We start from the raw sequence: 15,459 nt of genomic DNA on the forward strand, positions 1-15,459 counted from the left end.
AGAATAATAGAGGCATCAGAAGCAGGCCTGAAGAAGCAAAATGTTTCTCTGTCTTTTTATTCTAGCTCCATTTTCTCCCCCAGAGAGACTACTAAAATGACCATTTTTCTTGGGCTGAGGAGATTCCTTAGTTGTTAAAGTGCTTGAGGTCCCATCCCCACAAACATAGCTGGGTATAGGAGGTCTGTTTGTAATCTCAGGACTGCTGAAACAGATTCCTAGAGCTTGATGGCTACCCAGCCTAGTCTGCATTGTGAGTTCAAGGCCAGTGAGAGACCCTGCACTGTGTTAATTGTGTTAACATTGGCCTCTGGCCTCTGGCAAAGTTTTCTCTAATCTTTTACTGCTTTGAGACACTGTCCATAAAGAAATTCAGCTATCTCACCTTGTCTGGTAGGACTTCATAGAAGTGTAATTGTAAAACAAAAAACAAATGAAAAAACCCAAAAAACAAAACAAAAAGGCTTCCCATTGCAGAAGGCCTGTGGCTCTGCAGTAGCCTTTTTTTTTTCCCTCACCCAGCCTGCTAGCATTAGTTCACGCCCTTTTTATCCACTCAAATATCCATGTGATTCCACAACTTTCAGTCATGACCATGCAGTGAAGTCTAGTTTCAAATTGAAAGGCTTTGCTTTTCCCTTGCTGCCTATACATCACACGGAGGATTTCAGGTACCTTCAAGATCTAGTTCCACCCTTAACCTACCTTCGTGGTCAAGGAAGCAGTTATTATTAATACTGTTTGTCTTAGATACTTTTCTATTACTGTGATAAAGCACCATGAGCAAGGTAAGTTACAGAGGCTTCAGAGCCTGAAAGTGCATGACTATCATGGAGTGGAGCATGACAGTAGGCAGACAGGCATGGTTCTGGAGTAGTAGCTGAAAGCTCCCATCTTGATCCACAAGTCTGAGGCAAAGAGCTAACTGGAAATGACTTGGGCTTTTGTACCTCTGAATCCTTTCTAAACAGTTCTACCAACTTGGGGCCAAGTATTCAAACATGAACCTATGGGGACCATTCTCATTCATACTACCACATTGCTTTACAAGAAATGCTGAAGATATCGCTCATCCATTAGGGCCTAGCACCTAGAATTTGAGAACCTGCCAAAACCTTAGGCAAGCCTCTTCATGTGTTTGCATCCATCTGTGATGAGCCTGTGTCAAATCGGTGGAGGGCCTCTGCGCCTAATAAAGGTTGATGACAATAAGAACCTAGGGGGATAGGTGAGCCTCTGCAAAATTGATCTACAGGGGTATCCTAGTAAAGTAGTTGTAGTGGTGTAGTGGTTTAGGACTAAGGCCAAAAATCTCTGGTCAAAGGTGTCATCAAAGAATACTTCAGGGGAAAAAAAAAAAAAAAAAAAAAAAAAAAAAACTTAAAACACAAGAAATGGACACATAAAAATATTGGCTTGTAAAAATAAATACATTTCTGGAAAACAACACCTGGAGGTTCCTGGACAGTGGTATGCCTAGAGAATGCTTACAAACCTAGCACTTGGGAGGCAGAGCAGGTGGATTTCTGGGAATTTGAAATAAGTCTGGTATATATATGAATTCCTAGACAATTATGAATATGTAATGAGACCTTGTCTCTAAAACAAGTGAATGAATGAATATAACATAAAACCAGGAAACAAAGCTGTAATGGCACATCTGCAATCCCACTACTCCAGAGGCTGAGGCCAGAGCTTGGGCCATAGTGTCAGACATTGTCTAAAAGAAGGTTTGAGAACCATTGTTGTAAAATTAAATCTCATTAAATCTTACTAAAATTGCTTTTCAGTTACCCACCTGTAAGCCCTGACACAGCTGCATGCCCTTTCTACAGTGGGCCTCTAGTTAACTCTGCTGCTAAAGTGTCTCCCACCTGCTGTCTCCCCAGTCATGTCTGTGCTGAAGCTTTAGCCTTGACCACAAACTTGGATTCTTGCCAAGGACCTAACTGGTTTCCTTGCTTCTCATTCTGCAGAAACAGTGCAGGTTATATCAGTCGGTAAAGTTGTCTTTCAGATGAAGTTAGTGGTGCTCCTGAGGGCTGGAGGAGGCTGTGTATTTGGCTCAGTAGATACACATCCCACTATGGTCTGCACAATAAGCTGTTTTACTTTCCTATCCATTCATACCCTTTGAAGTGAATCTTCATAGTTCCAAACATCTTTTACTCTCTGTTACTAACGTGCAGTCATGCTCTTCTTTTCCCAAATATTTTATTCCTTATTATCTAGTCATCTCAAACTAGTTCATACCAGTTCACTCTAGGATGGATGAGGAAGGGTGGGCACCCATTCGCTTTGGAAATTTGTGAACTTCTTTGAGATTTAAGTGTTCCCATTTGAGTTTGTTATTCTGAAGAAAGAACTTTTCAAGTCACCAGTTTCTCAAAACATATGGAGCCTTAAAAAGTGAGATTGATCAGTGACCTTTTGAAGTTACGTAGATTAACTTATTTGTGTTAGCAAAATTCCTCATTAAAATTAGATAAATTCTATTTAAAGCTCCAAGTTTCAGGATCTGACTAGGGTGATAGCTCAGTGCTTGTTGGTGGTGCTCAGTGCAGTGTGGTGAAGTGCTTAGTGTGCAAGTTTGAGGACTTGAGTTTGAATCCCCAGAAAACCACATCAAGCTAGGCATAGTTTTGTGGATCTGCAAGCCCAATGCTCCTATAGCAAGATCACCATGGAGACAGGAGAGTCTCCAGAAGCCCATTGTCCTCGGATGTCTACATGTGCCCACACTCATGTACACCTCATACTCAAAACTTCAGAATGAGTTAAATTGACCTCATTGTTTCATAGGTTCCTAGATATGACTGTTTGTGTGGGACTCTTTTCCTCAAGAGATAGTATTTTAATATTTTCTCCTTTGGTTTCTTTAACTAAAAGAAATGTATTCTCTCCCACTCCCAAGTGACTATTGTACAGCTTGCAGGCTCCCGTCTGTGCTCTGACGTCGTGATCTGTTTTTAAAAGGATTAGTCACAATTGTCATCACTTCTCTTCTTCTATTCTATTACAGATTCCGATAGGCAATGGAAACTGATCTCAATTCCCAAGACAGAAAGGACCTGGACAAGTTTATTAAGTTTTTTGCACTCAAGGTATTATGTCCATTCTCTTGGGCTGGGAACAGCTAGAAATATCGTCCATGCTTCTCCCTTACAGAGCCTAGCCTCCCTTGGAAACGTAACATAACAGCTTGCAGCTTGCCCATTTTCAGGGATACTTCTGTCTGTTGTAAACCAAACTGTGAAGTGTGGGGGTGGAATTGGGGGTGTGAGTAAAAAGTAGCTTCCAATTTTCCACAGCTACTTGTTCAAAAATTGTTTTTTGTAAGGCTATCTGTGGAAATGTCAAACTGTTGCGCCAGGTTATTGGCACAGTATATTCCCTTGGTGTGGGAACAAAGACTGTGAACTGGAATGGGCAGCCTCTTAGCATCTTTCCCACAGCTTCAACTAACACTAAAATGCCCAGTGTGTTTGTTACTTTTCTCATTGCCTTGATCAGATTCTTGACAGGAAGCAAGGTAAGGGAAGCAGGGTTTGTTCTGTCTCATAGTTCAGAAGATGTAGTCCACTATGGATGCTGGAGGCTGTTTCCTCTCATCACACTGGATCAGGAAGTAGAGAAAAGAAAATTCCAGTGCTCATCTGGTTGACTTGTTTTGAGATAAGGTTTCACTTTGTAACCCAGGCAGACCTTACGGCATCCTTCCAAGGGCTAGGATTAACTGTGTGAGCACTGCTCCATACTCCTGTTTCACGTTGTTATATAGTGTGTGTGTGTAAGCTCACTCATGTGTGTATACACTTGTGCTCAGAATAAAATGGAAAGGATGTTGAATCCCTCAGAGCTGGAGTTACAGGCGCTTGTGACATAGCTGGCTTTTGTGTGGATTCCAGCATCCGACTCCTGTCCTCATGATTGTGCAGCCAGCACTCTTCACTACTGTTGTTTCTTCAGCTTCCTTCTCTCTCCCCTTTTCATTTAGTATAATACTCAAGCCCATTGAGTGGGATGGTTCTACCCACCCAAAGACGTGTTTTACTAACAATTGTTTTAATTATGTTTTGTTTTGTTGAGACTGTCCTGGAACTTGCTCTGTAGACCAGACTGGTCTCTGAACTCACAGAGATCCTCCTGCCTCTGCCTCCTGAGTGCTGGGATTAAAGATGTGCACCACCACCAACTGGTCACCCAGCTTAATTTTTTTTGTTTATTTTTTGATAGATTTTTATGCAAAAATTGACAATTAGAATTAACCATCCTACCATTATTTATGATTTTTTTTTCTCTTTACAGTAAGTGGAAAATTCCAGGTCTAGTTTGAATATTATGTTTTTCTGAATCTAAAGGTCATTTCTACCTGTATCACTCTTTCCTTGCAACATTTACTGTGCAAGCCATGCCATCAAACGATCTGAAAGACAGACACAAGCCACATGAGCAAAGCTGTATGGATAATTGTACAGTTCTTGTTTTAACTCTGCTATGATTTGTCAGTGGATATTTATGAACATCATGGCTACCATGTGCAGTTTTCCTTCTGCCATGTGAGATCACTCAAGAGTATAAGCCTCAAAGGGCTTCCTAGCTGATGCCACCCTCAGAAATGCTTTAGAGTATTGTTATGTGGGCACTGTCTTTCTATCCACTAGGAGAATTAGCTAGCCTTATTTTAACTCTTTTCACAGAATTTTAACCCCATAAAGAGGTAAATCATTTTCATCTCTTTTTTTGTCACCCCCCCCCCACCAGCATTGCTCAGGCTCTAACCCCAAGCAATTTTTGATTTTGTGTTTTGTTTTCAGACTGTCCAAGTAATTGTCCAGGCTCGACTTGGTGAAAAGATTTGCACCCGCTCATCTTCTTCCCCAACGGGTTCAGATTGGGTAAATGCCTATTCTTTGCTAATGGCTGTGTAAACTGTAGTGTCTGTCAAAAGGAATAAATATAATTATTGCCCTACTGCCATGTAAGGTATACTGCTTATGGAATTGCTAATCATTGGCCCATTTATACAGAAAGTATATTCATTTTTTTTTTTTATAAAAATTAGTTCCCTATTTATTTGGACCTTGACTTTCTGCTGTAACATGGCAAAATACAGTATTTAGGATATAACATAATATCTTGGTAGCTAATTAATCTTTTTTTGCCTGAGACTTGGGTGCATTGGTGTTTTGCCTACATGTATGTCTGCGTGAAGGTATCAGATCTTGGAGTTACAGACAGTTGTGAGCTGCCATGTGGGTGCTGGAATTGAACTTGGGTCCTCCAGAAGAGCAATCAGTGCTCTTAACTGGTGAGGCATCTCTCTAGCCCAGCTTAATGTTAAAAGCAATATTCACGTGCACTATTGGTGTTCCCATAATACTCCTTGAGAGGGTTTCACACAGAAATCTGGTTTTTAGTTCAATTTAGCAATTAAAGACATCCCAGAAGTCACACATGAAGCAAAGAAGGCCCTTTCCGGGCAGCTGCCTGCTGTGGGGCGCTCTATGTGTGTGGAGATATCACTCAAGACTTCTGAGGTAAGGCCATGCTGGAATTGGTTATCATCCTCTGCTTCTAGTTCATTTTAGCTTTATTCGTGTTCCTTTTCTTTATTTATCTCTCATCATTTTCTGAAGGAATTAGAGATTTGGCCAGGATGGGGCAGAGGGTTCAAGACAGGATATCTTTGTGTAGCCCTGGCTGTCCTGTCACTCACTCTCTAGTCCAGGCTGGCCTCAAACTCAGGGATCTGCTGGTCTCTGCCTCCTGAGTTCTGGGATAAAGGTGTTTGGCACCACCGCCTAGCAGGATTGGGATTTTTATTTACTTTTCTTTTTGCCTTGCTGTGCTAGGGATTAAACCCAGGTGTTGTTCATGCTCATAGAAGAGAGAAGGATGGGAGATGGGCAGGGCCCTTTTAAAAGGGAACATAGTGAATGTTCACAGGTACTCTTGCTCTTAGTGGCTATAGCTGAGGGTGTATCCTCTCAGACCCCCCAATGACAGGCCAGTACAGATGCCTGAACACTGTCATAGTATTCAGCATAACCTTGGACAGTGGCCTGGAATGTGGAGATTCTGCTAGTGCATCTGAGTAGTAGATTCATGGTGAACACATAGCCTAAGAGTTAATCCCCAGTACCACAAAAGAAAATAAACATCAGTCTCTCTGTCTTTCTCCCCTGTCTCTCCCTCCTCTCTGTAATTTTTAGTTAGAAGGAAAATTCCATGGTATGTTTATTAAAAAAATAAGATAAAAAACAGTACATATAGCATGATCCAACTTTTAGAAAAGCTGCTGTTTCTAAATTGTTCTTTTTTGTTTATTTGAAATCTCCAATATTTTTTGTGATTGTATGATGACAATTCAGGTAATTTGTATTACTTGAAGTGTATTTTTCCTGTATTCTCTGCAGGGAGATTCCATGGAGTTGGAGATTTGGTGTCTTGAAATGAATGAAAAGTAAGTGTTTCTGTGTTGGGCACCTTGGAATAGTAGCTGAGGATAAGCAATGACATCATGTGAAAGCAGGTTTTGTTGTCAGCCACAGAGAGGCATTCTGACTAGTCAGCAGAGCCAGTAGGCTTTGCTATGGTTTGCTTCATACTTGGCTTCCAGCCTAGGAGCAGAGATGACCTTCAGAGGGAGTATGGGTCCAGAGCGACTCACTCACAACTGAGAAAGGAGCAGCAGCAAGGCTGCAAAGGATTTGTTGTTCTCCAAGAGTACAGCTTGTTCTCTGATGAAGTCCCTGTGAGCTCCTACAACATGGTATTCTGTGGGGCAGCTATCTGGGGAAATCTCCCTGCACTGCTCTTCTGTACACACCATGATGGGTTGGAATGTTACCTCTTTCCCCTGTTTTGTCTTTGAAGGCAGATTACTCACCACCTGTCTGACCTGTCTGAAGCTTGAGTTTTTACAAAAAGCATGTGTGGGGTATGGACATTTGTTTTTCTTGAATAGAAAGCAGTTGACAGGTTATCCAAAAATTTTGTAACAAATACATTTTTTTTCTCCAAATTTTCTACATAGAATTAAGTAGCTCCTAAGACAGAACCTTGAGTATAATTTGCAATATTTCTAGGTTTTTAAGTATTTTTTGTTTAAGTAGCTACAAACAGAATGTTCTTCTTTTGCTTACTTTTGTCTAATGTGAAAAGAAGCATATTCCACTCTCGCTTCAGCAGTTTGTTGGTAGAGCTCTTTTTTTTTTTTTTTTTTCCTAATGGTTTTTCTGTGTATCTCTGGCTGTCCTAGAACTTGCTCAGTAAAGCTCTGTCCTCAAACTCACATTTACCCACGTGCCTCTGCCTCCCAAGTGTTGGAATTAAAGGCGTGTGATACCACTTCACAGTGATAGAGCTCCTAAGTGCATCTCTGGTTCAGAATGTGTTTTGCAGAGTTGAAACATTCCACAGCATAGACTAGCAGTGTCTTTTTGTTCCTCAGGTGTGATAAAGAAATCAAAGTTTCCTACACTGTCTACAACCGACTGTCACTGCTGCTGAAGTCTCTTCTCGCTATAACGAGGGTGACACCAGCCTATAGACTCTCCAGAAAACAAGGGCATGAATATGTAATATTGTACAGGTAAATTTCAAGGGTCTTGGTTTACTCATCTGCCTCCTTGCAGTGTCATATTCTGTCTGGCATTCACGTGTTCTGTGATTGTTTTTATACAGACAGTTAACTAGCATTATTTCTATAGTTTTGCAGCTTCCCTCATGAACCCCAGCTTTTCAGTCACCAGACCCACTGTCCTTTTGTCTCTGTGCAGTTATAGCTCCTGTTGAATGGTTGTTGAGTTCCTGCAGACATACATTTCAAAGCTGGAAAGGGAGTTTAAGAATTTTCCAAACAAATTTTGGAACTGGGGAGATAGATGACTTAGTAGTTAAAGTGCTTGTCTGTCATGCAAGCATTGAGAAACAGAGTTCAGTCTTGAGAAGCCACATAAATGCCAGGTGGGCATAGCAGCCCCCTAAGTCAAGGCCAGCACTGGGAAGGGAGAGGTGGGTGTAGACAGAATTCTCTTTGTACTGCCAACTCACAAAAAAACAAACAGAGACTTGTATTTTATCGCGGTTAAATAAGGATCAGGATAAACAAATAGGCCGAATAGATGTTTATTCAGGGAGAAATAACTTACAACCTAGACAGATGAACACCAGGAGTCACGCCAGCAAGAGAACAAGAGAGCTTTTTCCGGCTCTCCCTCCGACTTCCTTCCACAGGTCATTTCCGCCCATGGCTCCACCCCCAATGGGCGTGGTCAGTGCCACAGAAGGACTATCTCACTACAGTATTTAATTATGAAAGCTCAGCTGATAGCTTAGGCTCGTCCTGCTAGCTCTTATAACCTAAATTAGTCCATTTCTATTAAACTACATGTTGCCATGTGACTTGTGGCTTTTACCTCTCCTGCATGTCTGTTCCCGCTGTGTCTGCTGGTGACTCCACCTTTCTTCTTCCCAGAGCCCGCTCCATCTCTGGAAGTCCCATCTAACCTCTTCCTGCCTAGATATTGGACATTTGTTAAACCAATCAGAAGGTGCCTTGACAAAGGTACATCTTCCCAGTGTAAACAATATCCCACAACAGGTGGGATCCTGGGTAAGCTGGCTAGCCAGACTAGTTGTGTCAGTGAGCCGTGAGTTCAGATGAGAAACACTGCCTCAGTTAATAAGATGGAACATGATAGAGGAAGATTCCTAACATCAGCCTTAGGTCTCTACACATATGCAACCCTACACACATGTGCCCACACACTTAGAAACACTCATGCACATCACATCCTTGTAGGAGAAAGAAAAATAAACAACAGCAAAAATAATTTTCCACATCTGGGGGGATGTAGCTCAATGGTAAAGCGTGCATAAGGCCCTGTGTGTACTCCTCAGCAATATAAAAAAGAAAGAAAAATTCATTTGGCCAGGCATGGTGTCACACACCTTTAATCACAGCACTTAGGAAGCAGAGGTGGACAGAGCTCTTAGCTCAAGGTCAGCCAGGATACACAGTGAGATCCTGTCTAAAAATTAATTTTTAAAAATTTTCTTTCTGAGACAGAATCTATGTATGGAGCTTGCTATGGAGACAAAGATAGACTTGAACTTAGAGAGATCCTTCCACCTCTGCTTCCCAAGTTCTGGGAGTAAAGGTGTGTGCCACCATACCTGGCCAATTTTAATTTTTTTAACAACATTTTGCTAGCACATTTGTAATCCCAGATGAAAGCAAGAGGATCAGGAATTCAAGATCATCCTCTGCTACATAACATATATGAGTTCAGCCTGGGCTAGGGGAGGCCCCTGTCTCAAACAAACAAATAAGCTTTTCATGCTTGATTCTACAACCTTCTCTCTTCTAGAGCTAAATTTAACCTTTTTTGTCTAAAAAACTGATGATTCAATTTAAATGTGCTTGCCCATAGCTTTAAGGAACTGCTCAGCAGTTAGTCCAGGATTGTCTTTGGGCCAATAATTCACTTCAGCACATTTTATTGAGTTCCACTTTAGTGCACACATTATACTAGGCACAGAGGCCCTGTACTTTTGTTTTGTTTTGTTTCTTTGAAGGGGCATGTTTTTGAGACGGGTTTCTCTATACAGTCCTGGCTGTCCTGGAACTCACTTTGTAGACCAGTCTGGCTTTGAACTCACAAAGAATGATCTGCCTGCTTCTGCCTCCCAAGTGCTAGGATTAAAGATGTGCACCACCATGGCCAGCAAGTGTTTCTGTTTTAACGGGAAATGTGATACATGTGATACATACATAAGCACAGTTAGGATCAGGACTTGAAAACTGCACAGCAATGCCAGGGAAATGCACTTACGAGAACACAGAAAAGAAGAGCTTTCCCTGGAGTAAAAAAGGAAGGAAGGAAGGTCTCCTGGTGGAAGCGATCCTGAGCTTCACTAAGGCAGACAGTCTTGGCAAGTAGAAATGCAGGACAGCGATCACTGACTACACATGGAGGGGACAGTAGTGACCAGGCAGAGGTGGGCAGAGTGGGTTATCAGAGCAATCCTGATTTTACTTTGCCAAATGGGCTTGAGTGGAGGAGTCTAGGAGATTAAAGTATGAGAACAAGATGGGGAAGTCAGAGTTCCTGAATCATCCTAGAATGTTTTGTATTGGACATGAGCTGTTGGTTTAGCCTTTGTGGAACGTAGTGCTGAATTTTAGGACTTGCATATTAGTGTGGAGGGACCAAAGAGAGACTTGTCAGTTATACTGAAATAATTCTAGGCTGAAAATATTTTCAAAGTCATCCTTAACTCTCTTAACAATACCCTAACAACCCTGTGTCTTTTTTCTCAGATGCCAGGTTGAGGATTGAAAATTACTAGACTCTTACTTAGCTATAATAGAAGATTTCTTTCTATTCTTCACTCATTTCTTACTGTGTCAGTTACTTTTCTTGTTGCTGTGGCCAAAAACCTTATAAGAAAGGACTTAAGGGCAGATGAGCTGGCTCATCAGGTAAAGGACTGGCTGCTTTACAAACTTGGGTGTTTGTTTATGGAGGTGCTGTTGATGTGTATGGATGCTCATGCCCGAGGCTCAGCTGAAGAAAGGTGCCCATGCAGATAAGGGAAGCAGGTCATGGGTAGACTGTTTCTTAGCATTTTAGACCTAGTCTTTGAGAATGCAGAATGGGGAGGTCATTTCTTTTTCTTTCTTCCCTACAGGATTTATTTTGGTGAAGTTCAACTGAATGGTTTAGGAGAAGGTATGTATGTATGCAGGCCAGAAACATTTGTAGTGGGCTTTTTGTTGTTGTTGTTGATTTTGTTTTGTTTTGTTTTTTGTTTTCCAAGACAGGGTTTCTCTGTGTATCTTTGGAGCCTGTCCTGGAATTCGCTTTGTAGACCAGGCTGGCCTTGAACTCCTCCTGCCTCTGCCTCCCAAATGCTGTGATTAAAGGCATCCGCCACCAAAGCCCAGCTACATTTGTAGTGTTAAGAGCTATACTAACTTTTGAAGATGAGCTCAGTTACTACTGGGATCTGTGACTAAACTTGTATAACACATACTCTGTAGCTTCAAAATGTATATAATACAGTAAAGAAAAGGTAAGGAGCCGGGTCAGTTGTCAAAGGAACTTACCAGGGTTATCAAAATAATTTTTCAGAAATTCCTGCAGGAACTCATTGCTTGGGGTTTCTCCCTCTCTTTGTTTCCCCTCTCCCTCTTATACTAATTAAGCAATGTACTGTTGAGCTCTGTACCCAGACCTTTTGTGGTTGTATCTGTTTTGTCTTTTGATTTGATTTGTGGTGTTTTTGTTTGGTTTTGGTTTTTGTTTGTTTGTTTGTTTGTTGGGCTTTTACTTTTTGTTTGTTTGTTGGTTGGTTGGTTTTGGTTTTTTGTTTGTTTGTTCAAGACAGGGTTCTCTGTGTTAACAGCCCTAGCTGTCCTGAAACTCACTCTGTAGACCAGGCTGGCCTCAAACTCACAATTGTGAGATCCACCTGCCTCTGCCTCCTGAATGCTAGGATAAAAGGCGACTCCACCACCCCTGGGTCAATAGAGAATACATTGCAAGTGGGGAACACACAAGAAACCGAAGCTGCTTTTCTCATATGCTGAATAAATAATGCCAGTGATTATACAACAGGCTGGCTAGGGGTTGTGTCAGCATCCTCTGGGGGGGAGGGGGGGAAAGCTGATATTTTCTCTCTTCCAGGTTTCCAGACAGTTCGAGTTGGAACAGTGGGCACCCCTGTTGGCACAATCACCCTTTCCTGTGCTTATAGAATTAATTTGGCATTCATGTCTACCAGGTGAGGAAGTGGCTTGGAGTCCATAAGAACTATCCCAATGAAGTTAAAGCTACTGCTTTCCCAACTAAAGCTCCAAGGCTAAAACAACAGTTCACATGGCTGAAAGCCACCCTTTCCAGAAAAATGCAGTTGAGAGAGGGAGAGAGCATCACTGTCACATTGGAAATTTCAAGTGTCCCCAAAACAACCTGTCTAGAAATAGAGTCTGTGGTTTATAATTAGAGACTGCAGTGTTAAGGTTCTCCTAGACCTGCTGTAGCTATGGAAGTGAGGGACCCTCTGTGGACTTGAAGGTGACTTGGGAAAAATTCTAACAAATACTACAGTGTGCTTATTGCATTACAGGCAATTTGAGAGGACCCCTCCTATCATGGGGATTATCATTGATCACTTTGTTGACCGTCCATATCCCAGCTCCTCTCCCATGCACCCCTGCAATTACAGGTAAGGACTGGGAGATGCTCCTCCAAGTAGCAGCTAAGCAAAACATCCACTGGGTGGAAATGAAAATGCTAGTTCTTTTCTTGCTATTGCCTATTTGGTACACCATGGCTTGAGCTACAGTGGGTGTTTCGGATCAAGGCAGTGATGTCACTTTCTCTCATAGCAAGTTATTTGGAGATTACATGAATACCAGTAATTTGTAGGATATGAAAAATGGTTTCTGGGTTGTCATTTGGCTTTATGAACTCTGCCTAAAACTTCTTGACACAACTGTCAGCCTTTTCTAACCACTGTTTGTATAGTTTCTGAAGTTGGCTCCTGTCATCAACTTCATTGTCCTTCCTCCTCCACTACAGAACTGGTGAGGATGCTGGAGTCACATACCCGTCAGTGGAAGACTCTCAGGAAGTGTGTACCACCTCTTTTTCCACCTCCCCTCCCTCCCAGGTAGGGAAAAGGGTTGTGGGATGTTGTGTGTATTCCTGTGGGCCTTAAGGGAATGTTGTCCAATTTTAGCTACAAACCCGTTAGTGATTGTGGTTATTTTAAGGAATAACAGAGAGCCTTCTCAGCAGTTAACAGTACTTGTCCCCAGGCTAACCATTCTGCTGTCACCCTCGGATCCCTAAACCTCAGTCACAGAACTCTACTGCACTCTGACACCAGATAAGCACTCTAAGCTGCCGGTGTTGATTTAGTTGTTCCTTTGGAATGCGGGGTGGGGGGATAGGAGGGGCGGGTGGAGGGGGGAGTCTTTAAAAACAGGGTTTCTCTGTGTTGCCTTGGTTGTCCTGGAGCTTACTCTGTCAACTAGGCTGGCCTTGAACTCACAGATATCCAACTGCTTCTGCCTTTGCCTCTGCCTCCCAAGTGCTGGAATTAAAGTTGTGCACCACACCTGGCAGCACTGCTTTACTTAGTAGCTGACTCAGCTCTCCACCTGCCTGTCCACATCTCTATCTAAGCATTCCAACCATTAACTTCCCCAGAGTGAGTCTGGAGTGGCAAACCCGGTTTCACTAAAGCATTCTGATGCCAGCATCCTCAGAGGAAGCATTGCTTCCGTCTGGTGTAATGAACATGGGCTGAGACTGTGACAAGCAGCCATTATTTCTGCTGACACGTAATTATCCCCCAAACTCCTCAGACTCCTTTACCATCTACCTCATTGCCTTATCCTCTTCTGCTTGGACTTCAGGTTTTTGGTTTTGAAATGGTATCTTACTGTGTAATCTTGGCTGACCTAGAACACACTATGTAGACCAGGCTGGCTTTGAATGTTAAGAAGGCCCAAGCTTTTATTAAGTTCTCCCAACTGCAAGACTATATGAACATATACAGACAGCACTCCTAATCACTCCCAGATGACAAAGGAAAGTGTGCACCTGAGCATACTAACAATGTGGCCAACAAATTTTAGCTCTTAAACCTATCCTTCTGAATGAGGGTTTCCTGATCAAGGCCAGCATCCTCAGCTCTGAAGTTCACCTCCATTCTGCTCCAGGCCCTCCCCGGTTAGAGCTGTTACCTCACTTCCTCCCACACTTTTCCAGATGATGACAGACTAATGCTTGGTTTGGGTTTCTGTTTTGCCATGTCATTCCCACTTGAGTCAGTTCATTTTCCAGCTGCCTGTCAAGGAGACAGGCTTTCAGGGCATGCCCTGAGATAAATGTCACTTCTTAGCACCCTCCTAGTTGCTGCTTTGGGAAGCCAGCATGCTGCCTCCTGAGTCATCATCACTCTCTGTCCAGCCTCTCACTGCTGCCCCTTCTGGAGGTTTTTTCCACTTTTTTCTCAAGTCCCTTTTCTTTTTTTCTTGTTTCTCCTGTCTCTCTGTGTCTGTGCACAGTGTGTGTTTACTGTCACAAAGGCACATTTTCAGACCCCTACTCCTGTGGTGACGGACACTCTGAGGGTCCCTATGGCAGGACTGGCCTTTTCCCATCAAGTGAGTTCATAATGGGAAAAAGGGGATATGATCACATGGCTTCTTTCTACTTTAGAAAAAGAAAACAAGTACAGGGTATAGTTATTTAGTTCCCAAGTGTTCTGTGGGATTATTTTAAGGCTTGGTAATTGATTTTAACAGGACACAGCCACAGGCCAACAACCCAAAATAGTGGTTTTTATTTGTCCCTCCTCCTTCCGTTTATGTGAAAAATACATGTGGTTATTTATATCAGATTTCCAAATAAATAGTTCATGACTGATAATTTTTCTGTTTTAAATATAAATAGGAGCCGTCCATCCCTGGGGTGATAGAAGTGTGATTAGAGAAGATAGTTTTAGTTTTAGAAGGATCTCAAGGACAAAGGAGAAAATAGGATGACATGGGGGATTCGGCTTAGGGTTGTGCCCAGGAGATCTACTGAACTGGGAAATAGGGAACTAGGGAGCCAGGCACTCAGTGGAGGCCTTTGGGAGGCTCTAGAGCTAATCCCAGGTCAAACAAATCTGTTTTCTTAATGAAAAAGGCCTGGCCCACCCTTGCCCCTCAGTCCACTGGGATCTGCTCCTGCCTTTCTGCTGAGTCACATGCTAGGATTCCTTTTTCTCCCTGCCTTTCCTCTGCCCCTCTGTTTTTCTCTTGCTCAGCTCTCAAGCTCTCGCCTTTCCTATCAGCCTGCTGTCCTGGGTCTTGGATCGGCTGACCTGGCTTATCCAGTAGTGTTTACTGCTGGCTTAAACACTACACACACTCACCAGGTACCTTTCTGGGTGGGGAGGACCACGGGCTTCCCAGGGCTGTCTCCCTTCCTTATGGGCAACAAACAGAGTAACTTCAAGGACTAAAATGACTTTCTGAGGAGGTGAAGCCTCAGATTTCAGAAGGGAAAGACTTTGCCAGGGTTTTACTCTCTCTTCCCTTTTTCCCTCTGTAGTCATGACCATGAATGTCTTCCAGTAGCCTCATCCCAAGAGAATTAAGGTCCAAGATGGCTGCCTACCTGGAGGAGGCATTAATGATGGGAAAGCTTAAGAGGTTCATCTGCTTTGTGGCACTACCATAATTCATTTTGTCTTTCCATTCCCTCCAAAGCTGATGGTTCCTGGGAAGGAAGGTGGGGTACCTCTTGCTCCTAACCAGCCTGCTCATGGCACCCAGGCCGATCAGGAGAGACTGGTGACTCACACACCTTCTGATGGGACCCACTATGCTGCCACACCCTCTAGCAGGTGAGTTCCCATCATAGCTTTGCCACCTCTAAGGTCCCT

General features: G+C 42.8%; 1 protein-coding gene across 8 annotated transcripts in view; it reads left to right on the forward strand.

The window, feature by feature from the left end:
- Atg13 (autophagy related 13) overlaps positions 1-15,459 on the forward strand; it is a 33,270-nt gene that overhangs the window by 10,967 nt on the left and 6,844 nt on the right. For 3 of the 8 annotated variants that reach the window (XM_051184190.1, XM_051184187.1, XM_051184188.1), the window contains 12 exons: positions 3,023-3,104; positions 4,818-4,898; positions 5,421-5,540; positions 6,420-6,466; positions 7,457-7,597; positions 10,702-10,742; positions 11,700-11,796; positions 12,142-12,240; positions 12,597-12,687; positions 14,093-14,191; positions 14,839-14,949; positions 15,284-15,420. In XM_051184190.1, coding sequence (XP_051040147.1) covers positions 3,036-3,104; positions 4,818-4,898; positions 5,421-5,540; positions 6,420-6,466; positions 7,457-7,597; positions 10,702-10,742; positions 11,700-11,796; positions 12,142-12,240; positions 12,597-12,687; positions 14,093-14,191; positions 14,839-14,949; positions 15,284-15,420 — 1,133 coding nt within the window. In that variant the 5' untranslated portion in view covers positions 3,023-3,035. The remainder of the gene's footprint in view (positions 1-3,022; positions 3,105-4,817; positions 4,899-5,420; positions 5,541-6,419; positions 6,467-7,456; positions 7,598-10,701; positions 10,743-11,699; positions 11,797-12,141; positions 12,241-12,596; positions 12,688-14,092; positions 14,192-14,838; positions 14,950-15,283; positions 15,421-15,459) is intronic. The other 5 variants (XM_051184194.1, XM_051184192.1, XM_051184189.1 and 2 more) reach the window with 4 other exon arrangements.

The sequence above is a fragment of the Phodopus roborovskii genome, unplaced genomic scaffold, assembly GCF_943737965.1.
Source record: "Phodopus roborovskii unplaced genomic scaffold, PHOROB, whole genome shotgun sequence".
Lineage (NCBI taxonomy): Eukaryota > Metazoa > Chordata > Mammalia > Rodentia > Cricetidae > Phodopus > Phodopus roborovskii.